The sequence below is a fragment of the Salmo salar genome, chromosome 09, assembly GCF_965601325.2.
Source record: "Salmo salar chromosome 09, fSalSal1, whole genome shotgun sequence".
NCBI classification, from domain to species: Eukaryota; Metazoa; Chordata; class Actinopteri; order Salmoniformes; family Salmonidae; genus Salmo; species Salmo salar.
Window position 1 is genome coordinate 25,655,621 of NC_138299.1, and position 25,328 is coordinate 25,680,948.

The following is a 25,328-nucleotide window of genomic DNA, read 5'->3' on the forward strand; positions in this document are numbered from 1 at the left end:
CCCAGCACCTCTCCTCCGGGCCGTACCCCTCCCAGTCCACGAGGTACTGCAGGCCCCTCGCCCGGCGTCTGGAGTCCAAGATGGACCGGACTGTGTACACCGGGGCCCCCCCGATATCCAGGGGGGGTGGAGGGACCTCCCGCACCTCATTTTCCTGCAGCGGACCAGCTACCACTGGCCTGAGGAGTGACACATGAAACGAGGGGTTAATGCGATAATAAGAAGGAAGTTGTAATCTGTAACACACCTCGTTTATTCTCCTCAGGACTTTAAATGGCCCCACAAACCGCGGACCCAGCTTCCGGCAGGGCAGGCGGAGGGGCAGGTTCCGGGTCGAGAGCCAGACTCTCTCCCCTGGGGTAAACACGGGGGCCTCACTGCGGCGCCGGTCAGCGCTCTCCTTTTGTCGTTCCCTGGCTCGTTCCAGGGATTCCTGAACAGTGTCCCAGGTCTCCCTAGAGCGCTGAACCCATTCCTCTACTGCAGGGGCTTCCGTCTGGCTCTGATGCCATGGCCCCAGGACCGGCTGATAACCCAACACACATTGGAACGGCGACATGTTGGTAGATGAGTGGCGCAAAGAGTTCTGCGCCATTTCGGCCCATTGCACGAACCTTGCCCACTCCCCTGGCCGGTCCTGGCAGTAGGACCGCAGGAACCTGCCCACTTCCTGATTTACCCTTTCTACCTGCCCATTACTTTCGGGGTGAAACCCTGGGGTCAAACTGACCGAAACCCCCAGTCACTCCATAAACGCCCGCCACACTCGGGACGTGAACTGGGGGCCTCGATCTGAGACGATATCCTCGGGCACCTCATAGTGCCGGAAGACGTGGGTGAATAAGGCTTCCACGGTCTGCAGGGCCGTAGGAAGACCGGGTAAAGGAAGCAGACGGTAGGACTTAGAGAACCGGTCCACAACGACCAGGATCGTGGTGTTGCCCTGAGACGGCGGGAGATCGGTCAGGAAATCCACCGCCAGGTGGGACCATGGTCGCTGTGGAACCGGGAGGGGCTGTAATTTCCCTCTAGGCAGGTGCCTGGGAGCCTTACTCTGGGCGCACACCGAACAGGAAGAGACATAGTGCCTCACGTCCTTCACCAAGGTGGGCCACCAGTATCTCCCACTAAGACCACACACTGTCCGCTCAACCCCTGGGTGACCCGAGGAGGGAAGCATGTGCGCCCACCGAATCAGACGATCGCGAACACCGAGCGGAACGTACTTACGACCCACTGGACACTGAGGAGGAGTAGGCTCCATCCGTAACGCCCGCTCGATGTCCGCGTCCACCTCCCAGACCACCGGTTCACAAGGCAGGAGGCTGGAAGTATGGGAGTTGGATCGGTGGACCGTTCCTCGGCGTCATGGAGACGAGACAGTGAGTCGGCCTTAGTGTTCCGGGAACCTGGCATATACGAGATGTTAAACTGAAAACGAGTAAAGAACATCGCCCACCTGGCTTGACGCGGGTTCAGTCTCCTCGCCGCCCGGATGTACTCCAGATTGCGGTGGTCAGTCCAGATGAGAAAAGGGTGACACGCCCCCTCAAGCCAATGTCTCCACACCTTCAGGGCTCTGACCACAGCCAACAACTCCCTGTCCCCCACATCATAGTTACGCTCCGCCGGACTCAACTTCCTAGAGAAGAAGGCGCAGGGGCGGAGCTTGGGGGGGTGCCCGAGCGCTGGGATAGCACGGCTCCTACCCCAGCCTCGGACGCATCCACCTCCACTATGAAGGGCAAAGAGGGATCCGGAGGAGCCAGCACTGGAGCGTCGGTGAACAAAACCTTCAGACGACTAAAGGCCCTGTCCGCCTCCGCTGACCACCGCAACCGCACCGGGCCCCCCTTCATCAGTGAGGTAATGGGAGCCGCCACCTGCCCAAAGCCCCGGATAAACCTCCGGTAGTAATTGGCAAATCCCAAAAACCGCTGCACCTCCTTCACCGTGGTGGGAGTCGGCCAATTACGCACGGCTGATATGCGGTCACATTCCATCACTACCCTTGATGTGGAAATGCGATACCCCAAGAAAGAGACGGCTTGTTTGGAAAACTCACATTTCTCAGCCTTGACGTATAGGTCATGCTCCACCAGTCGCCCAAGCACTTTATGCACCAGAGACACATGCTCGGCGCGTTTAGCGGAGTAGACCAGAATGTCATCGATGTACACCACTACACCCTGACCGAGCAGGTCCCGGAGAATCTCGTCCACAAAGGATTGGAAGACTGCGGGAGCATTCTTTAACCCATACGGCATGATGAGGTACTCATAATGGCCAGATGTGGTACTAAATGCAGTTTTCCACTCGTCCCCTCCTCGGATACGCACCAAATTATATGCACTCCTGAGATCCAATTTCGTGAAGAAGCGCGCCCCGTGAAATGACTCTATCGCCGATGCGATGAGAGGTAGTGGGTAACTGAAACCCACTGTGATGGCATTTAGACCGCTATAGTCAATGCACGGGCGCAGACCTCCCTCCTTCTTCTTCACAAAAAAGAAGCTCGAGGAGACGGGTGAGTTAGATGGCTGAATGTATCCCTGCCTCAAAGACTCAGTGACGTATGTTTCCATAGCCGCTGTTTCTTCCTGAGACAGGGGATAAACGTGACTACGAGGAAGTGCAGCGCCCACCTGGAAGTTTATCGCACAGTCTCCTCATCGATGAGGTGGTAATTGGGTCACCTTCGTTTTACTGAAGGCGATAGCCAAATCGGCATGCTATGAGGGAATGTGCACGGTGGAGACTTGGTCTGGACTCTCCACCGTAGTCGCACCGATGGAAACTCCTATGCACCTGCCCGAGCACTCATTTGACCACCCCTTAAGAGCCCTCTGTCCCCACGAAATCTTAGGGTTGTGAGTGGCTAGCCAGGGAATCCCTAGAACCACTGGAAACGCTGGGGAATCAATGAGGAAAAGACTAATCCGCTCCTCATGACCCCCCCGCATTACCATGACCAGTGGCACAGTGACCTCCCTGACCAGCCCTGACCCTAGTGGTCGACTGTCTAGGGCGTGCACGGGGAAGGGTTGGTCCAACTGAACCAGGGGAATCCCTAACTTAGCCGCGACCCCACGGTCCATAAAACTCCCCGCCGCGCCTGAATCGACTAGCGCCTTAAGCCGGGAGTGAGGGGAGAAACAAGGAAAAGACACTGACACATACATGTGACGGACAGGGGGCTCTGGGTGAGGCTGGTGCTGACTCACCTGAGGTGTCAAAGGAGCGCTCTGCCTGCCTTCTGGACTCCCGGGTGAGTCTCTCCAGCACCGGTCCACAGTGTGCCCTCTGCGACCACATGAGGTGCAGGAGCGAACTCCCCCTCCAGTCTTCCTGGCTGCTGCCCCCCCTATCTCCATAGGCGTGGGAGCAGGAGGGCTGGAGGGTGGAATGAGCAGGGCCCGGGTCGGACGTCCGCGGGCGGCCAGCAGATTGTCCAGTCGGATTGACAGGTCAACCAGTTGGTCCAGGGTGATGGTCGTGTCCCGACAGGCTAATTCCTGGCAGACGTCCTCCCTCAAACTACATCGGTAGTGATCTATAAGGGCCCTCTCATTCCACCCTGCTCCCGCGGCCAGGGTCCGGAACTCGAGAGCAAAGTCCTGCGCGCTCCTCGTCTCCTGTCTCAGGTTAAATAGCCGCTCACCCGCCTCTCTCCCCTACGGGGGATGATCAAACACTGCCCGAAAACGGCGGGTGAACTCTGGGTAGTTGTCCCTGGCTGAGTCCGGACTGTCCCACATGGCGTTTGACCATTCCAGGGCCCTACCCGTGAGACAGGAGACGAGGACGCTGACGCTCTCCCCCCCCCCGAGGGAGAGGGACGAACGGTCGCCAGGTATAACTCCAACTGGAGTAAGAAGCCCTTACACCCAGCGGCCGTCCCATCGTACTCCCTGGGGGGAGCGAGTTTCACCCCACTGGTACTGGGTGCTGTGGGTGCTGGTTGGGGCGCAGGCTGTTGACCTGCCGCGTTCGTGGGGCCGAGAGCGCTTCGGTCCCAGCTCTCCAATGCGCGCCAACACCTGATCCATGGCGGTACCCAGACGGTGGAGTGTTGGGCAACTCTTTCCTCCATGGACGGGGTTGGCACTGAAACTCCTGCTGACTCCATCAGTTGGTGCGTGATTCTGTCAGAATGCTCAAGGAAGCAGGAGGGTTGAAGTCAGGCGCAGGAGACAAGTCCGTGAACACTCGTTTCTTTTTAATAAGTAATCCACGCTTGCCAAAAACAGGTAGGGCAGGGCAAGGTAAAACAAATACCCGTAAACAGCCCGAACATAGCGTAGGGACGCAGCCCAAAACACACTACCACAAAACCTACAGGCAGAAGGGAAAAAACACCTGTTCCCCAGACGTACAACCTGACGAAAATAAACACGCACAAACACAGACATACCTTGCTAGACTAAATAACCCCCCTTACTAATAACTAAACCAAAACAGGTGCGTGCCTACCTAGACCTAACCAACAGAAAGTGAAACAAAAAAGATCGATGGCAGCTAGTAGGCCGGCGACGACGACCGCCGAGCGCCGCCCGGTCGAGGAGGGGCGCCACCATCCGTCGGTGTCGTGACATAACCATAAACATCAATCTCTTTCTTAAAATCAATACAGAAGTATATATTTTTTTTACCTGCATATTTAGCTAATATTGCTTGCTAACATGAATTTCTTTTAACTAGGGAAAATGTGTCACCTCTTGCAACAGAGTCAGGGTATATGCAGTGTGAAGACTATTTCTTCCTAACAAAGACAGCCAACTTCGCCAAACGGGGGATGATTTAACTTAACAGAAGCGCATTTGCGAAAAAAGCACAATCATTACACGACTGTACCCAACCATAAACATCAATGCCTTTCTTAAAATCAATACACAGAAGTATATATTTTTAAACCTGCATAGTTAGCTAAAAGAAATTCAGGTTAGCAGGCAATAACCAGGTGAAATTGTGTCACTTCTCTTGCCTTCATTGCACGGAGAGTCAGGGTATATGCAAGATTTTGTGCCGCCTGACTCGTTGCGAACTAATTTGCCAGAATTTTACGTAATTATGACATAACATTGAAGGTTGTGCAATGTAACAGGAATATTTAGACTTAGGGATGCCACCTGTTAGATAAAATACGGAACGGTTCCGTATTTCACTGAAAGAAAAAACGTTTTGTTTCCGAGATGATAGTTTCCGGATTCGACCATATTAATGACCTAAGGCTCTTATTTCTGTGTGCTTATTATATTATAATTAAGTCTATGATTTGATAGAGCAGTCTGACTGAAAAGTGGTAGGCACCAGCAGGCTCGTAAACATTCATTCAAACAGCACTTTCGTGCGCTTTGCCAGCAGCTCTTCGCAATGCTTCAAGCGTTGTGCTGTTTATGACTTCAAGCCTATCTACTCCCAAGATTAGGCCGGTGTAACCGATGTGAAATTGCTAGCTAGTTTGTGGGGTGCGCGCTAATAGCGTTTCAAACGTCACTCGCTCAGAGACTTGGAGTAGTTGTTCCCCTTGCTCTACATGGGTAACGCTGCTTCGAGGGTGGCTGTTGTCGATGTGTTCCTGGTGTGAGCCCAGGTAGGAGCGAGGAGAGGGACGGAAGCTATACTGTTACACTGGCAATACTAAAGTGCCTATAAGATAGTATCTAATAGTCAAAGGTATATGAAATACAAATCGTATAGAGAGAAATAGTCCTATAATTCCTATAATAACTACAACCTAAAACTTCTTAACTGGGAATATTGAAGACTCATGTTAAAAGGAACCACCAGCTTTCATATGTTCCCATGTTCTGAGCAAGGCACTTAAACGTTAGCTTTCTTACATGGCACATATTGCACTTTTACTTTCTTCTCCAACACTTTGTTTTTGCATTATTTAAACCAAATTGAACATGTTTCATTATTTATTTGAGGCTAAATTGATTTTATTGATGTATTATATTAAGTTAAAATAAGTGTTCATTCGGCTTTTTTTGGGGTCCTCCAATAATCGGTATCGGCGTTGAAAAATCATAATCAGTCGACCTCTACTATCAACAGTGTGCAGTAAAAAGGATATCAAATATTCAGATCTGGATTGACAAGAAGGCTAAATCATGTAAAGTTACAAACCTCTATATTGTTAGGCTATATTGTTGTCATTCAATAATACTGTAACGTTACTGTAGCCTACTGTGCATCACATTATTATCCACCTAGCTAGCTAATGATAGCTGAGCTAGCTCCAAAGAAACAACCAATGAATGACAACAGGCTTTTTACGTTTTTCTTGGAATAGAAACACCATAATATTAATCAAATTAATTAAGCAAGTACCAGTCAAAAGTTTGGACACACCTACTCATTCCAGGGTTTTTCTTTATTTGTACTATTTTCTACATTGTAGAATAATAGCGAAGACATCACAACTATGAAATAACACATATGGAATCAGTTAATAACAAATTCTTATTTACAAGGACAGCCTACTCCTCCCTCCCCCTCAGGAATTGAACCCCGGTCTCCCGCGTGCCCGAGTCATTGCGCGCGACAGGGGTTAAATTCACCGATGGGGAGGATGGAGTAGACTGTCTTGTAAATAAGAATTTGTTCTTAACTGACATGCTTGTCTTAGAGCAGTGCGAAACGGTGCTAAAATAGTTGTAGGCTATTGCTTCAAATCCTATTGCTTCTAACTTCAATATGCTCTAAAATAAACAAGACCTACACCACTTTTAACAGCACATTACTCAACACTAGTGAGACTCATATCGTCTACGGTAGGCCTACAGTATATCGAAAAATATGACGTGACTCCTTGCAAATATTTACATATAGTGGATTGGAGGATTCTAAATTAAAACCAGAAGCCGCCTCATGGGTCTCCCGGTGGAAGCCGGCACGGGTATCGAACCTGCATCTGTGAACCTTCATCTGTTTGTTCTGCGTGAGCCACCATCCACTCCGGATCCCCAATCCAAAAAGTTTCAAAATACAGAGAGGTGTTGGTAAAGGTATATTGTCCTGCTATTAGCCCATAATGAATGTTGATACTTATTTATTTTGATCCAAAGCCATGAATGAGTGAGTCGCTCAGCTTTATGCACTGTAGGTGCCGTCTATATGACTGTGCCGTCAACTTGATAATATATAACGATATTTTGGAGGTTATTTCGTTTTCAAAAAAACGTAAGTGAGCGATTGTACACTGAAAAGGCCAAAATAATATTTGTAAAGGTCAAAACATTTATTTTTGTTTTTAGTGGGAGAGAAAGGCTGGGCCAATTGTGCGCTATGGGACTCCCAATCACGCTTGGATGTGATACATAATACTTTTTGTGGTATTATTTATTTTGTCTTTCTGGTGGATTAAATTGAATTTGCATCCAATCACGGCCGGTTGTAATACAGCCAACCTAACTTAGAAATACATTCGACGATAGAATTCTCCCCCTACCCTCCTTCTAGGCAAGTATATTGTCCAGCTACCTGCTAATAGCCATAATGGCGCTGTACAACTTGACCGTGTGTGTTTGAAATAGTATTTTCCAGTAAGCAACAATTTGTTTACCTTCATTAGACAACTTTGTTCCAATATTTCTATAATTCAGTGATATTTATTCCCATAGTAATGGAGTAATAACTAAATAAACATCGGCATTTTGAAATAGTATTTCATCATTATTTTATTAACGAAAGCATAAAGATGCCATTATTAGTTACATTGTTTTAGTTTGAACGTGCAGACTGGCACTAAGAACAGCGGGAACGTTTCCCTAGTCAGCGCCATTATTAGTGCAATGCCCCTTAAAGTGTTGCTCTGTGCTAGCCAGTGCGGCGGGGTGGGGGTCCACCCCCCCTCCCCCATGGTACTAGGTCTGTCTAATTGTGCGCGGCTCTGCGGCCCATCGCGTGCTCTCTGCCCTTATGCCTTGAACCTTGCACGTTTTCAGTGGATACAGCTGGAGAACTGCAAAGGAAATCTCATCGGGAGCCATGACCAATATATATTGTCCTGCTAATAACAGGGTTAATAATATATATGTGAGAATATCCAAGGGACTTTTATATCATTCTAAATTAATAATAATAATAATAATCGCTTTGTTTAAAAAAAATATTTTGGAGATTATGTTGTTTTCAAATAACGTAAAATGAGCGATAAATAGGCCATTCTTGAACATGGGGTGAGACATTCTTACTAATTTGGAAATAAAGCGTGTTTGGTCTGGTCTTCCCTGTGGCTCAGTTGGTAGAGCATGGGTTGTGGGTTCGATTCCCACGGTGGTCCAGTATGGAGAAGAAAAAACATTTATGAAATGTATGCGTTCACTACTGTAAGTTGCTCTGGATAAGAGCGTCTGCTAAATGACTAGAAATATAGAATCATTTATTTATGTTTTTAGAGGGAGAGAAACCAAAAACCTACAGTCATCTCATGGGTCTCCCAGTCAAGGCCAGCATGTGTATTGAACCAGCATCTGCAGTGTCTTAGACCATTGCGCCACTCAGGCACTGTACAATGTAACCGGTCAGGAGTGGGATACAGTAAATGATAAATAATCCTAACAAAATAAAATAAAAACCTTAGTGTAACAACAGTTTTGGTAAGTAATAATGAAGTCGTGCACAATTATCAGTTTCTATTTAGGTTTAAAAAAAAATAATAATAAAAAAAATATAAAAAAAAATAATAATAATAATAATAATATGAAATGAAATATATGCATTAGCTACTGTAAGTCGCTCTGGATAAGAGCGTCTGCTAAATGACTAAAATGTAAATGTCGCCCATTCATTGTCAGGTGGAGACACAGTAGGACCCAAAAGCATAAGCAGTGCTCTAACTCCCCCTTGCGCTGGTTTGGAGCAATGAAGTGTAACACAGAGTACCATACTAAACCACAAATGACCTCTAAATCCTGCAGCAAACACTGTACACAACCTTCCCAAGTTCTCTCACGTCAGACCATGGTGCTTGCCTACGGAGCTGTGAGGGGAACGGCACCTCCGTACCTTCACCCAAACAAGGGCACTGCGTTCATCCACCTCTGGCCTGCTCGCCTCCCTACCTCTGAGGAAGCACAGTACTCGTTCAGCCCAGTCAAAACTGTTCGCTGCTCTGGCACCCCAATGGTGGAACAAGCTCCCTCACGACGCCAGGACAGCGGAGTCAATCACCACCTTCCGGAGACACCTGAAACCCCACCTCTTTAAGGAATACCTAGGATAGGATAAAGTAATCCTTCTAACCCCCCCCCCCCTTAAAAGATTTAGATGCACTATTGTAAAGTGGTTGTTCCACTGGATATTATAAGGTGAATGCACCAATTTGTAAGTCGCTCTGGATAAGACCGTCTTCTAAATGACTTAAATGTAAATGTAAATGTCAAGGCTTAAAAATATTTGTTTAACCTGTCTCATCCCCTTGATCCACACTGATTGAAGTGGATTTAACAAGTGACGTCAATAACGGTTCATAGCTTTCACATGGATTCATCTGGTCAGTCTATGTCATGCCGCCATCATTACACGCACCTGAGCTTCATGAGATTCACCTGGACTCCATCACCTTCCTGATTATCTCCCCTATATCTGTCACTCCCTTTGGTTCCTTCCCTAGGCGTTATTGTTTCTGTGTTTTATGTCTGTAGCTACTCGTGGTTTGTGACATGTTCGTTTATTTATTAAATTCACTCCCTGTATTTACTTGCCGACTCCTAGCATACACGTTACAACAAGGCAATGAATATTTGCATTATTGTTTTCAAGTAAGTACAATTCTACTCTAGGCTGTACACTGCAGTGAAAATGTCACTTGAATAATTGTATATTTTGCTCCATTTGGATCAGTTGTGCGTCTACTCTCAACAGATTGAAAGGCACGGGACTGTCTGGCTTTTTCTTCTTTTTTGTAACTTCTGATAGTGATGTTCTGTCTGTTGCCGATCATCCAACTACCTCATCCCCATATTATTTTTTTGCTCCTTTGCACCCCAGTATCTCTACTTGCACATCATCTTCTGCACATCTATCACTCCAGTGTTTTTAATTGCTAAATTGTAATTACTTCGTCACTACAGCCTATTGCCTTACCTCCCTAATCTTACCTCATTTGCACACACTGTATATATATTTATTTCTATTGTATTGACTGTACGTTTGTTTATTCCACGTGTAACTGTGTTTGTGTTTGTCGCTTTATCTTGGCCAGGTCGCAGTTGTAAATGAGAACATGTTCTCAACTGGCCTACCTGGTTAAAGGTGAAATAAAATGAATTATTCTCAAGTCATTCTATATAGTGTGGCCACGTAGGCCTATGTTCCTAGCAGGCCCAGTTATTCAGGAAAGCTTAACTGTCGTTCTGCCTCCTTTCTGATCCATGCGGCTATTCCTCGAACATTACGCTTCAATATACCCTGAATATTTGTAATTTTACTTTTAAGATGTATGTGCTTTTATGTGGAGCATAAACACAACCAGTCACAATGTTTTAATCTGATCAGTCTACTTCACACGTCTCCTGTAGGCTACCTGCGCACATTCATCCACTCCACGCTAATATAATTCCAACATCCAATCAGCGCACCGGCCATTCCTTGAATGGAATGAGACTGTTACAAAACACGTTTACTGACATTGTCAAGCCAACCCTTCGATACTGAATAGGGAGGTATGCATCGTCTGTGTCGAGAGACATATTTGATTGTAATGTTAACTCAAACCATGATGAAGCGCTCGTAGTTGGTAAAGCGTTACTTATTGGTTGTGTGTGGCGCATTGGCACAGAAACCTGTAGGTGGAAAACCAGACTGAAGTACTCAAGTCGATATCCACATTTACACTGAGTATACAAAACAGACTGACCAGGTGAAAGATATGACCCCTTATTGATGTCACTTGTTAAATACACTTCAATCAGTGTAGATGAACGGGAGGAGACGTTAAATAATGATTTTTAAGCCTTGAGACAATTGAGACATGGATTTTGTATGTGTACCATTCAGAGGGTGAATTAGACAAGACAAAATATTTAACTGCCTTTGAACAGGGTATAGGTGCCAGGCACATCGGTTTGTATCAAGAACTGCAACGCTGCTGGGTCTTTCACTCAACAGTTTCCCGTGTGCATCAAGAATGATCCAGCCAACTTGACAACTGTGGGAAGCATTAGAGTCAACCTGGGCCAGCATCCCTGTGGAACACTTTCAACACTTTAAAGTCCATGCCTTGAAGAATTGAGGCTGTTCTCATGGCGAAAGGGGGCCGTGCAACTCAATATTAGGAAGGTGTTCCAAATGTTTGGTATACTCCTTGTATAAACACAGGGTTGCTACAGTTATTTGGTGTTAATCATCTTTTCTTTTTTTATTATTTGCAGTACAAGGGGAGGGTAATGTGAAAATATTTTTTTTACATTGGGGAGGTTCATTTACACCTGCATTTCTAGCTGTTTGGGGTTTTAGGCTGGGTTTCTGTACAGCACTGTGAGATATCAGCTGATGTAAGAAGGGCTATATAAATACATTTGATTTGATTTTTCAATGACACCGCCTATTATCATCTGCTTTGTGGACTCAAATATATACTTCTGTGTTTTCTGCATTCACCAGAGATGACGGTCTGCACAGTCAATACAATCCAATTTCTTTTGAGATCATCTTTATGAACCTAATTAAATGTTGGTGATTATACATGTCTAGTAATTTACCTATGTTATCTAACGTTCTCTTATGCGCAGGCACATTGTTTTGTGGATAGGCTCCAGTAATTGTTTTAAAAAGTGTCATTGAAAACCTCTACACAAAAAGCGAGTGCGTAAACGTTTCCGCCAAAAAGAGGTAGGAAATCTAGAGACCCACCGACACCTGTCTCTAGGAGCGTGTTGTGTGTGGCGATAAACAGAAGGCAGCGCATCTCGGGAGGAGCGAGTCTCTGCCACAGTGTGCTCTGAGCAGTTGAAGCAAATTTTTTACAATAAGCTTCTATCTCACCGGCTGTTAAATCAATTTTTATTTTATTAGGCAAGTCAGTTAAGAACACATTCTTATTTTCAATGAACAGTGGGTTAAGTGCAGAACGACAGATTTTTACTTTGCAACCTTTCGGTCCAACGCTCTAACCACTAGGCTGCCCTGCCGCCGCACGGTGGTCCTATAAGAAGCCTCAAAGATTTCCACCACCCTGACCATCACCTGGCCCCAGGATGCCCGGGGGAAAGAGAGGGCTTGTGGAACCAAAAAATACTTTCTTGGGAAACCTTGTCCAGTGTACAAATGGTAAGCAATGAAACCAAAAGAGAAAGCTAGTTTTGATGATTGTGTTCCTTTTTTATGTCAAAATTATAGTTTTTTTTCATTTTCTTTTATACGACTTGTATGAAGTTTGTACAAATTATATAGTTTGTTTTCAAAGTTTATTCCACAATGTGTATATATTGTTTTAGTGATGATATGTAACTATTTACAGTTCATACATACAGTACCAGTCAAACGTTTGGACACCTACTCATTCCAGGGTTTTTCTATATTTTTACTATTTTCTACATCAGCCTTTCTTAAAGTATAGGACGCGTCCCAAAGTGTAGCTGCCAAACAGCAGAGGACGCTGCTAAGCAGAGAGTGCACTGAACAGTGAGGGCAAAAGGAAAACAATTATACATTTACTCTTGACATGTCGCGACCCACCACTTACAGGCCCGTGACATGTCAGAGTACATGTATAATTATTGAATTCATTGATTTGGCCAAGTGCAACTGAACTCTGTTCAGTGCGCTCTCCGGTGTGATACCCGGATGTATTGCAATGTACTGAACAAGACCGGTTACTCGCATCAATGTCTCTGTCATTTAACATTCAAACATGGTGTCAGTCGAACAACTAACCATGATTTCCGCAAATTAGAGACCCCTGTTCTGGTTTACAAAAAAAACGCTTATGAGTAAAATTTCGCCGGAATTGACCATAGAGTGAGTTTGCTAGTTAGCTTCAGTGTTGTTAGCACCAGTTAGACATGGCAGCGAACATTTCCCCCTCTCAACGTTATGAAGCTTACCGGAGATTGGAGCACGAACTGGGATACGTTTAGAGGTGAATGGGAGGGCTATGCACTAGCAACGGGACTTCTGAAAAGGACGATGAGGTAGTGGCTGCCACTTTGAGGACCATAATGGGAACTGATTGCCGACAAGTATACAAACAACTTGAACCTAACAGCAGCTCAGCAAGGTAACGCAACAGCTATTCTTGATGCTCGTTAAAATTACTTTAAACCAGTAAAGAACGTTATCTACGAGCGTTATATTTTCGGTTGTTGCAAACAGTAACTGATGAGGACACGCGCAGATGTTTGTTGAGTGAATGTGATCTGATGCTGGTCTTGGCAGTGGAGACATGCCGTGCAGCAGAGCTTACTGATATAAATAAGGATAAGGTCCATGGAGCTAGAAAGGCAACATATTGTAATGACCTGACTAGATCATAAAGGAACAATTGTCCAGACAGAGGATGGAGTTAACGAATTGACGGTTTATTAACCCAACTTAACACAGGCTACTGTTTGGCCGTAGCCCACGCCAAATAAATGAAAGGTACCCTCCAAACCAACCGTGACGTTCTCTTGTGAAGCCCAGACGTAAGTGAGAGAACAATGGCTAAACCCGGTCTTAACTTCCAATGCTCCATCCCCCTGCCCAACCCCCCTCCACGCCACTTCGCCAACCACGGTATCAGAATATTCCAGGCATTCCCGTCATTGGCAGATAGCAGGTTGATTGGCATGACCCCGCGAACACTGGTAAGTACAACACAACCCACTAATAGCCTAACACATAACCCACAGCTGTCTGTGCGGGTCGCTACAATATGGACATTGTCAATGCTACATTCAGGCAGCCAGTAAAGGAATTTCCCTTTGCCACAGCTAATGCTAATACTACAGCAAACTCTGCAGTAAGGAAAAGAACACTGCCCAGCAATATGCAAATCATGTGGTACAGCTAATCTCTTCCGCAAGGGTCTGCATGAAAAGCAAGAGAAAGGAGGATGAAGTGCACTCCATTTAAACAAACACAGATGAAGGGAACAACAGCACTGATGATGTATATGTTAGCGAGTGCTTAGGGGCAGTGAGGGCAAAAGGAAAAAAGTGGTTTGTCACTCTACTACTTAATAATAAAGCACAACAATGCCAGCTAGATTCAGGGGCCACATGTAACGTTATGAGCCTTAAAGACAAAAGGAGGCTGGCGCCCAGAGACAAACTCACACAGAGTAGCACCAAGCTGAAACTGTATTCAGGCCAGTTCATGACCTCTTTAGGCGTGTTTGTGACAGTGTGTTTTACGTGGCCAGAAACACACCCTTGAGTTTGAAATAGTTGAGGCTAGTCAACAGCCATTACTGTCAGGTTCTACATGCGATCGCCTTGGGCTTATTAACTTAACCATCCCAGCAGACTGTAACAATATAGACAAAGTCCAGGCTGGGCCCCTGATCAAGGAGACACTTCTAAACAAATGCCATGATGTCTTCAATGCACCGGTCGAGTCAGTTCCCGGCGAAGTCCACTTTGAGTTGGATGCAGCAATCCAGCCTGTCCAGTGTGCACCCTGCAATGTACCAGTGACCATGAAAGCAGCTACGAAGGCTCAGCTTGACAAATGATGCAGATGGCCACATCATATCCGTCACTGAGCCTACAGACTGGTTAAGTAATATGGTTATCGTCAAGAAACCAGACAAGCTACGGATATGCATTGATCCTAAACACCTCAACTGGGTTCTGCGACGTTCACATTACATCATGCCCACGTTGGAGAATGTTCTTTACAAGCTTCTTCACGATCATTGACGCCAGAGATGCCTTCCTGCAGTGCATGCTCGACGAGCCCAGCAGCTACATGACCATCTTTTGGACACCCTGGGGCAGGAAGAGGTGGTTGAAGCTCCCGTTTGGGGTGTCCGTGGCTCCAGAGGTGTATCATCGGAAACAGCACGAGCTGTTGGTGGGAATCAGTGGCGTGGAACCCATAGCAGATGACATCCTCGTAGTGGGCTGTGGGGACAGTGATGAGGAGGCAGAATGTGACCATGACGCCAAGCTGCTGGCCCTGATGGTCAGATGCAGACAGTTCAAGCTAAGGCTAAGCATAAAAAAAGCTTCAGTTTAAAGTGCCAGAGGTCAGCTTTCATTGGCACATCTTGTCCTCCACTGGATTGAAGGCAGATCCTGAGAAAGTGAAGGCTGTCTTGGAAATCCCCCCCCCCCCCCCCATCTTGCAGCGCTTTGTCAGATTCGTCACCTACCTGGCCATGTTCCTACCGCGGCGGTGAGGTTCCCAAAACACGACGCAGCGGTGAGGGAAATGAAACAACTGGTCACCCAGACACCTGTACTGTGATACTACGATGTGTCTCAACCTGTCACGATTAGAGGTCGAGCGATATGATTTTTCCACGCCGATACAGATTTCTTGGAGGACCAAAAAAAGCTGATACCGATTAATCAGCCATTTTTTTTTTTTTATGTATGTATGTATTAGAGGTCGACCGATTAATCGGAATGGCCGATTTTAATTAGGGCCGATGCAAGTTTTCATAACAATCGGTATTTTTCGCCAGTGATTTGCCGATTTCTTAGTTTATTTATTTATAATTTTTTACTCGTTGTTTTTTTTTATTTTTTATTTTATTAACAACATTTAAAAAAATGTATTTATTTATTTATAAAATTTATTATTTTTAGTATTTGATTTTTTAAATAATATTTTTTAATTTATTTTTAATTTTTATTTGAAATTTTTTCTTTTCTATTTTATTCAATTTTTTACTTTTTATTATTTTGTAATTTTATTTATATTTGTATTTTTTGTATTTTTTTATTTTATTTTTTTAAAATTAATTTTTAATAATATTTTTTAACTAGGCAAGTCAGTTAAGAACACATTCTTATTTTCAATGACGGCCTAGGAACGGTGGGTTAACTTCCTTGTTCAGGGGCAGAACGACAGATTTTTACCTTGTCAGCTTGGGGATTCAATCTTGCAACCTTACGGTTAACTAGTCCAGCGCTCTAACCACCTGCTTTACATTGCACTCCACGAGGAGCCTGCCTGTTACGTGAATGCAGTAAGATGCCAAGGTAAGTTGCTAGCTAGCATTAAACTTATCTTATAAAAAACAATCAATCAATCATAATCATTAGTTAACTACACATGGTTGATGATATTACTAGAGTATCTAGCCTGTCCTGCGTTGCATATAATCGATGTGGTGCGCATTCGCGAAAAAGCACTGTCATTGCTCCAACGTGTGCCTAACCATAAACATCAATGTCTTTCTTAAAATCAATACACAAGTATATATTTTTAAACCTGTATATTGCCTGCTAACATGAATTTCTTTTAACTAGGGAAAATGTGTCACCTCTCGCAACAGAGTCAGGGTATATGCAGCAGTTTGGGCCGCCTGGCTCGTTCCGAACTGTGTGAATACTATTTCTTCCTAACAAAGACAGCCAACTTCGCCAAATGGGGGATGATTTAACAAAAGCGCATTTGCGAAAAAAGCACAATCATTACACGACTGTACCTAACCATAAGCATCAATGCCCTTCTTAAAATCAATACACAGAAGTATATATTTTTAAACCTGCATATTTAGCTAAAATAAATCCAGGTTAGCAGGCAATATTAACCAGGTGAAATTGTCACTTCTCTGGCGTTCATTGCACGAAGAGTCTGGGTATATGCAACAGTTTGGGCCGCCTGGCTCGTTGCAAACTAATTTGCCAGAATTTTAAGTAATTATGACATAACATTGAAGGTTGTGCAACGTAACAGGAATATTTAGATTTAGGGATGCCACCAGTTAGATAAAATACGGAACGGTTCCGTATTTCACTGAAAAAATAAACGTTTTGCTTTCGAGATGATAGTTTCCGGATTCGACCATATTAATGACCTAAGGCTCGTTTTTCTGTGTGTTTATTATATTATAATTAAGTCTATGATTTTCTATTTGATAGAGCAGTCTGACTGAGCTGTGGTAGGCACCAGCAGGCTCGTAAGCATTCATTCAAACAGCACTTTTGTACGTTTTGCCAGCAGCCCTTCGCATTTCTTCAAGCATTGCGCTGTTTATGACTTCAAGCCTATCAACTCCCAAGATTAGGCTGGTGTAACCGATGTGAAATGGCTAGCTAGTTAGCGGGGTGTGCGCTAATAGCGTTTCAAACGTCACTCGCTCTGAGACTTGGAGTAGTTGTTCCCCTTGCTCTGCATGGTTAACGCTGCTTCGAGGGTGGCTGTTGTCGACGTGTTCCTGGTTCGAGCCCAGGTAGGAGCGAGGAGAGGGATGGAAGCTATACTGTTACACTGGCAATACTAAAGTGCCTATAAGAACGTCCAATAGTCAAAGGTATATGAAATACAAATCGTAGAGAGATAGTCCTATAATAACTACAACTTAAAACTTCTTACCTGGGAATATTGAAGACTCATGTTAAAAGGAACCACTAGCACAGAAAAAAAATGTATGAAATGTATGCATTCACTACTGTAAGTCGCTCTGGATAAGAGCGTCTGCTAAATGACTAAAATGTAAATGTAAAATGTTCTAATAGGTACCATTGCCAGCCTAATCTCGGGAGCTGATAGGCGTGAAGTCATAAACAGCGCAATGCTTGAAGCACAGCTTACGAGCCTGCTGCTGCCTACCACCGCTCAGTCCGACTGGTCTATGAAATCATAGACTTAATTATAATATAATAACACACAGAAATACGAGCCTTTGGTCATTAATATTGTCAAATCCGGAAACTATCATTTCGAAAACAAAATGTTTTCTCTTTCAGTGAAATATGGAGCCGTTCCGCATTTTATCTAACGGGTAGCTTCCCTAAGTCTAAATATTGCTGTTACATTGCACAACCTTCAATGTTATGTCATAATTATGTAAAATTCTGGCTATTTAATTACTGTCTTTGTTAGGAAGAAATGGTCTTCACACAGTTCGCAACGAGCCAGGCAGCCCAAACTGCTGCGTGTACCCTGACTCAGAACGCAAGAGAAGTGACACAATTTCCCTAGTTTAAAAGAAATTCATGTTAGCAGGAAATATTAACTAAATATGCAGGTTTAAAAAGATATACTTGTGTATTGATTTTAAGAAAGGCATTGATGTTTATGGTTAGGTACACATTGGTGCAACGACAGTGATTTTTTTTTTCGCGAATGCGCTTGTTAAATCACCCGTTTGGCTAAGTAGGCTGTGATTCAATAATAAATTAACAGGCACCGCATCGACTATATGCAACGCAGGACCGGCTAGATAAACTAGTAATATCATCAACCATGTGTAGTAAACGAGTGATTATGTTAAGATTGATAGTTTTTTATAAGATAAGTTTAATGCTCGCTAGCACCTTACCTTGGCTCCTTGCTGCACTCGCATAACAGGTAGTCAGCCTGCCACGCAGTCTCCTCGTGGAGTGCAAGGTAATCGGTGTCCAAAAATTCAGATTACCGAGTGTTACGAAAACTTGAAATCGGCCCTAATTAATCGGCCGTTCCGATTAATCGGTCGACCTCTAGTCAGATTTAGAGTGACTCGAGCCAGTATGGCCTTGGCTGTTGCCTCATGCAGGAGGGCCAGCCTGTGGCATTCGCCTCTAGGGCACTCACTCCAACAGAGCAGAACTATGCCCAGATAGAGGAGTGCCTCCGCAATGTGTTTGCATGCCAACACTTCCACCACTACCTGAACGGGCGCAACAACATTACCGCAGAGACAGATCACAAGCCCCTTATTGGTATATTCAGCAAGCCTCTCCTGAATGCCCCGAAATGACTGCAGAGCATGCTACAGGCCCTACTAAACTACAACCTCAAGGTGGTGTATAAGCCAGGGCCAGAGATGTACAGTTGAAGTCGGAGGTTTACATACACTTAGGTTGGTGTCATTAAAACTTGTTTTTCAACCACTCCACAAATGTATTGTTAAAAAAAACTATAGTTTTGGCAAGTCGGTTAGGACATCTACTTTGTGCATGACACAAGTCATTTTTCCAACAATTGTTTACAGACAGATTTCACTTATAATTCACTGTATCACAATTCCAGTGGGTCAGAAGTTTACATACACTAAGTTGACTGTGCCTTTAAACAACTTGGAAAATTCCAGAAATTGATATCATGGCTTTAGAAGCTTCTGATAGGCTAATTGACATCATTTGAGTCAATTGGAGGTGTACCTGTGGATGTATTTCAAGGCCTACCTTCAAACTCAGTGCCTCTTTGCTTGACATCATGGGATAGTCAAAAGAAATCATCCAAGACCTGCTTTGCTGCAGGAGGGAATGGTGCACTTCATAAAATAGATGGCATTATGTGGATATATTGAAGCAACATCTCAAGACATCAGTCAGGAAGTTAAAGCTTGGTCGCAAATGGGTCTTCCAAATGGACAATGACCTCAAGCATACTTCCAAAGTTGTTGCAAAATGGCTTAAGGACAACAAAGTCATGGTATTGGAGTGGCCATAACAAAGCCCTGACCTTAATCCTATAGAACATTTGTGGGCAGAACTGAAAAAGCGCGTGCGAGCAAGGAGGCCTACAAACCTGACTCAGTTACGCCGACTGTGTCATAAGGAATGGGCCAAAATTCACCCAACTTATTGTGGTAAGGTTGTGGAAGGCTACCCAAAACGTTTGACCCAAGTTAAACAATTTAAAGGCAATGCTACCAAATACTAATTGAGTGTATGTAAACATCTGACCCACTGGGAATGTGATGAAAGAAATAAAAGCTGAAATATATCATTCTCTTTACTATTATTCTGACATTTCACCTTCTTCAAATAAAGTAGTGATACTAACTGGCCCAAGACAAGGAATTTTTACTAGGATGAAATGTCAGGAATTGTGAAAAACTCAGTTGAAATGTATTATTCTGACTTCAACTCTGTGAGTGACACGCTCAGCAGGGCTACTGCTTCAGGAACACACATATGCTCCATGCATGAACAACACGCAGTGTACAGCTTACAAACAGAGCAAGTGGATGTTTAACACATCAACCAGGCTGACTACCTCAATGTTACGGACCAGCGCGTTTACAAATCAGACAGCACACAGATGGGGACGAGCAACTCCAGGCATTGAGGTCTGTGATTCTCATGGGCTGGCCCGACTGCAAGGAAGAAACTGCTTTAGACGTCAGAGAATATTGGCCAGTCAAAGAGGAGCTCAGTGTTCAAAACGGAGTAATATTCAAGGGTAAGAGTCGTTGTTCCTTTGTCTCTGCGCCCTGAGATGTTGGCGCGCGTGCACTCAAGTCACATAGGAGGTGAGGCCTGTTACAGACAAGCATGTGACACACTGTTTTGGCCAGGAATGTAGAGTGAAATCAGACTGTCAATAAATGCACAGTCTGCAATGAATATGCCATTGAGCAACGGAGAGAGACGATGATGTCCCACGAGCTACCGATGCGCCCCTGGCAGATAGTAAGTCTAGATCTCGTCCAGCACAGTGGCAAAGACTTTCTGCTGGTAGTCGATCATTACTCAGACTTCTGGGAGATTGACCTCCTCCCCGACCTTTTAGCAGAGACAACGATCAAATGCTGCAAGGCTCAGTTTGCCCACTATGGCCAGCCAGATAGGGTAACTTCAGATACTGCACCCCAATTCTCTGGATTTGAGTTCTGAAAATTTGCTGCAGAATGGGAATTCGAGCACGTCACCTCATCACCACGACACTGAAAAGCTAAGGGGAAGGCGGAGTCAGCCATCAAAATCGCAAAGAACGTCTGCAAAAAAAGCTCTGCAAGAGGGCAAAGCTGCCTGGAAAGCAATCTTGTAGTGGCGCAATACCCCGACAGAAGGCATGGATAGAAGCCCGGCCTCATGGCACGGTGCTTAAAAGCAGCTCTGCCTGTAGCCAACACTCTCCTGGAGCCATGTAAGGTGACAGACATGCTGGTGATGCTACATCACAGAATACAGGTCTCCAAGTTCATCTATGACAAATAAGCAAAAGACTTACTTACCTGAGCTCAGGGTGGGTGAAACAGTGCGAATGAAGCCACTACCAGGGGACCGGACGGGCCTCTGGAGACTCGGATCCTGTGTACAGGAAGTGGCACCACGCTCCTACTTGGTCGAAGTGAATGGATCACTGTACCGTCGTAACGGGGTTGACTTTCGGATTGCTGAGCCAGCACCTACTCAGAACCCTGATGGTCATAGGGGTCGCGTGACAAAAGACGGAACCCCAGCAAGTCACATGGGGCCTGAGGCACTGGGCAAAGAGCCAGGTGATCACTGGTCGGCCGCTCCCTCGCCCATCAATACTCCCCTTAGACAGTCAGGTGACAAGCCTGTGCGGGAACCCGCAGTCCTCGCAGACAAGCCCCCTGTCTGTTCATGCTGCGGCGCGTCTGTCCCAGCCACCTAAAACACTTAATTTGTAGGTTTCCCATTTGGGATTGTTGACAGACAGTCTTTTCACTGTTATCACTATCAAAATGTGTTAAGTTGTTACCTGAAGAAAGGAAGAAAAAAACCCGAAACTGTTCATGTTGGAAATTATTACTAGGTTTGTTTTGTTAGTGAATTGAAAGCTCCTGTCCTATTAAAAAAAAATAAAAAGGTTCAATTTAAATAAAAAAAGGATTTAACATTTTTTTATCACACGGATGTAGACCAGAAAACACACACACAGTCCTAATGAGAGGTGTGCAGCTGGTTGAAGTTTTTAACAAGCATGTCTATTCTGGGCTCATTTTTTGACAGTGTAACATTGAAGTCATGCTCAGCATTCTGTACTTGTTTCTGAAGTAATCCAGAGTTGAGAACCCTGACTGACATAGGTACGTGGTGCAAAACAGGACCAGAACATCTACTGCTTTCTCAGTCAGGCAGGAGACCGCTTCCTGCTGTAGATGAGCAACCCAGAACTGTGTGTGTTTGCCTCCAAAAAGTATATTGCTTCAATCAGTTTATTCCAGTTCAGAATAAAAATTATGACTTGTATTTTAACTGCAACGGTTCGAATGTTAAATGACGAGACAGAGGCATTGATGCGAGTAACCAGTCTTGTTCAGTACATTGCAATACATCCGGGTATCTCAAGCACACCGGTAAAAACACTGGAGTTGCAGTAATTAAAATTTACCAACAGATGGCATCACTGTGCCATCTTACACCCATAGCATCTTCCCTTTTATAAACTAGGCAAGTCAGTTAACCTCCCTGGGAAGGTGGGACGCTAGTCAACAGCCAGTGGAATCGCGTGGCGCGAAATACAAATACCTCCATAAATGCTATAACTTAAATTTCTCAAACATATGACTATTTTACACCATTTTAAAGATGAGACTCTCGTTAATCTAACCACATTGTCCGATTTCAAAAAGGCTTTACAGCGAAAGCAAAACATTAGATTATGTCAGGAGAGTACCCTGCCAAAAATAATCACACAGCCATTTTCAAAGCAAGCATATATGTCACAAAAACCACAGCTAAATGCAGCACTAACCTTTGATCTTCATCAGATGACACTCCTAGGACATTATGTTATACAATACATGCATGTTTTGTTCAATCAAGTTCATATTTATATCAAAAACCAGCTTTTCACATTAGCATGTGATGTTCAGAACTAGCAAACTTCCGGTGAATTTACTAAATTACTCACAGTTAACGTTCACAAAATACATAACAATTATTTTAAGAATTATAGATACAGATCTCCTTTATGCAATCGCGGTGTCAGATTTTAAAATAGCTTTTCGGCAAAAGCACATTTTGCAATATTCTGAGTACATAGCCCGGCCATCACGGCTAGCTAATTTGACACCCACCAAGTTTGGCCCTCACCAAACTCAGATTTATTATAAGAAAAATTGGATTACCTTTGCTGTTCTTCGTCAGAATGCACTCCCAGGACTTCTACTTCAACAACAAATGTTGTTTTGGTTCCAAATAATCCATAGTTATATTGAAATAGCTCCGTTTTGTTCGTGCGTTCAGGTCACAATCCGAAGGGTGACGCGCAAGCTCATTTCGTGACAAAAAAAATTCAAAATATTCCATTACCGTACTTCGAAGCATGTCAAACGCTGTTTAAAATCAATTTTTATGCGATTTTTCTCGTAAAATAGCAATAATATTCCAACCGGGCGACGTTGTATTCATTCAAAGTCTGAAAGAAAAACATGGAGAATTCTCATGAACGCGCATCTCCAATGTCACTGTCCTCAGCCTGACCAGTAACAAACAGAGCTGCTGTACTTCGCCCAGAGACTGCAGACACCTCATTACACTTTCTGGCGCCTTCTGAGAGCCAATGGAAGCCTTAGAAAATGTCACGTTACAGCACAGATGCTGTATTTTCGATAGAGAGGCTACAGAAGGACAATAAATTGTCACACAGGGCACTTCCTGTATGGAATCTTTTCAGGTTTTGGCCTGCCATATGAGTTCTGTTATACTCACAGACACCATTCAAACAGTTTTAGAAACGTTTGTGTTTTTTTTCTATCCAAATCTACTAATTATATGCATATTCTCGTTTCTGGGCAAGAGTAGTAACCAGTTTAAATCGGGTACGTTTTTTTATTTTTTATCTGGCCGTGCAAATACTGCCCCCTAGCCCCAACAGGTTAAGAACAAATCATTACTTACAATGACGGTCTACGCCGGCCAAACCAGGACGACGCTGGGATAATTGTGCGCCACCCTATGGGACTCCCAATCACGGCCGGATGTGATACAGCCTGGATCAATCAGTTTATTCCAGTTCAGAAAAAAAAATGATAACTTCTATTTTAACAGCAACAGCTCCAACTTAGACTTCGACAATAATTTCTACAGTAAGATGTAATGTAGACCTGATCATTTTTCATCTTAATCTGTACTGTTACTTAGGGTTGCACTATCAAAAAGCTTGCGTGTCTGTTCTGCATCTGTGTGATGTGATCAATCAGTTTGTTCCAGTTCAGAATGAAATTATTTATTGAATTTTAACAGCAACAGTTCCAACCTAGACAGATATAAAATAGTTTTGAATGGGGGAAATTAACATGACTAGCTATTTATATGGCTATTTCATTTAATTGTTATTTGTTTTTGTCTAATATTGTATTTATTTTAGACATAAGGGCAATGAATTGTACCAATATTTACATATAGTTGCATGTTTTAATAAGCTTGGGTCCCAGGAAAACACAGAATTTCTAATTTGGGTCCCAGGCTGAAAGGTTTAAGAACCCCTGTCCTACATAATAGTGAAGACATCAAAACTATGAAATGACACATATATGGAATTGTGTCTTTGGCATCATTAAACTGAAGACTTATTTTTATCAAATAAATGATCCGTAATTATTATTACGTGATTAAACTAACTTAACTTGTTATGGATAGGGGGCAGTATTTTCACGGCCGGATAAAAAACGTACCCGATTTTAATCTGATTATTACTCCTGCCCAGAAACTAGAAATGCATATAATTATTAGCTTTGGATAGAAAACACTCCAAAGTTTCTAAAACTGTTTGAATGGTGTCTGTGAGTATAACAGAACTCATTTGGCAGGCCAAAAAGATTCCAAACAGGAAGCGCCCTCTCTGACCATTTCTTGGCCTTCTTGATCATCTCTATCCAAAACAGGGGATCTCTGCTGTAACGTGACATTTTCTAACGCTCCCATAGGCTCTCAGAAGGCGCCAGAACGTTGAATGATGACTTTGCAGGCCATGGCTGAAAAACAGTAGCGCATTTGGATAGTGGTCGATCTGAGAACAATGAGACTGGGGGCGTGTGCACGAGACGACTCCATGTTTTAATTTTTTCGTCTTTGAACGAAAACAGGGTTTCCCGGTCGGAATATTATCGCTTTTTTACGAGAAAAATCGCATAAAAATTGATTTTAAACAGCGTTTGACATGCTTCGAAGTACGGTAATGGAATATTTCGAAATTTGTCACGAAACGCGCCGGGCGCGTCACCTTTCTTTACCCTTCGGATAGTGTCTTGAACGCACGAACAAAACGCCGCTATTTGGATATAACTATGGATTATTTGGAACCAAAACAACATTTGTTGTTGAAGTAGAAGTCCTGGGAGTGCATTCTGACGAAGAACAGCAAAGGTAATCCAATTTTTCTTATAGTAAATCTGAGTTTGGTGAGTACCAAACTTGGTGGGTGTCAAAATAGCTAGCCATGATGGCCGGGCTATCTACTCAGAATATTGCAAAATGTGCTTTCACCGAAAAGCTATTTTAAAATCGGACACCGCGATTGCATAAAGGAGTTCT

At 44.1% G+C, this 25,328-nt stretch overlaps 1 protein-coding gene across 1 annotated transcript in view; it reads left to right on the forward strand.

Annotated features, from left to right (window-relative positions):
* The first annotated feature begins 21,084 nt into the window (after window positions 1-21,084).
* LOC106610918 (voltage-gated delayed rectifier potassium channel KCNH5) overlaps window positions 21,085-25,328 on the forward strand; it is a 92,689-nt gene continuing 88,445 nt past the window's right edge. The window contains exon 1 of the mRNA XM_045724261.2: window positions 21,085-21,423. Within this exon, the coding sequence (XP_045580217.2) occupies window positions 21,085-21,423 (339 nt within the window). The remainder of the gene's footprint in view (window positions 21,424-25,328) is intronic.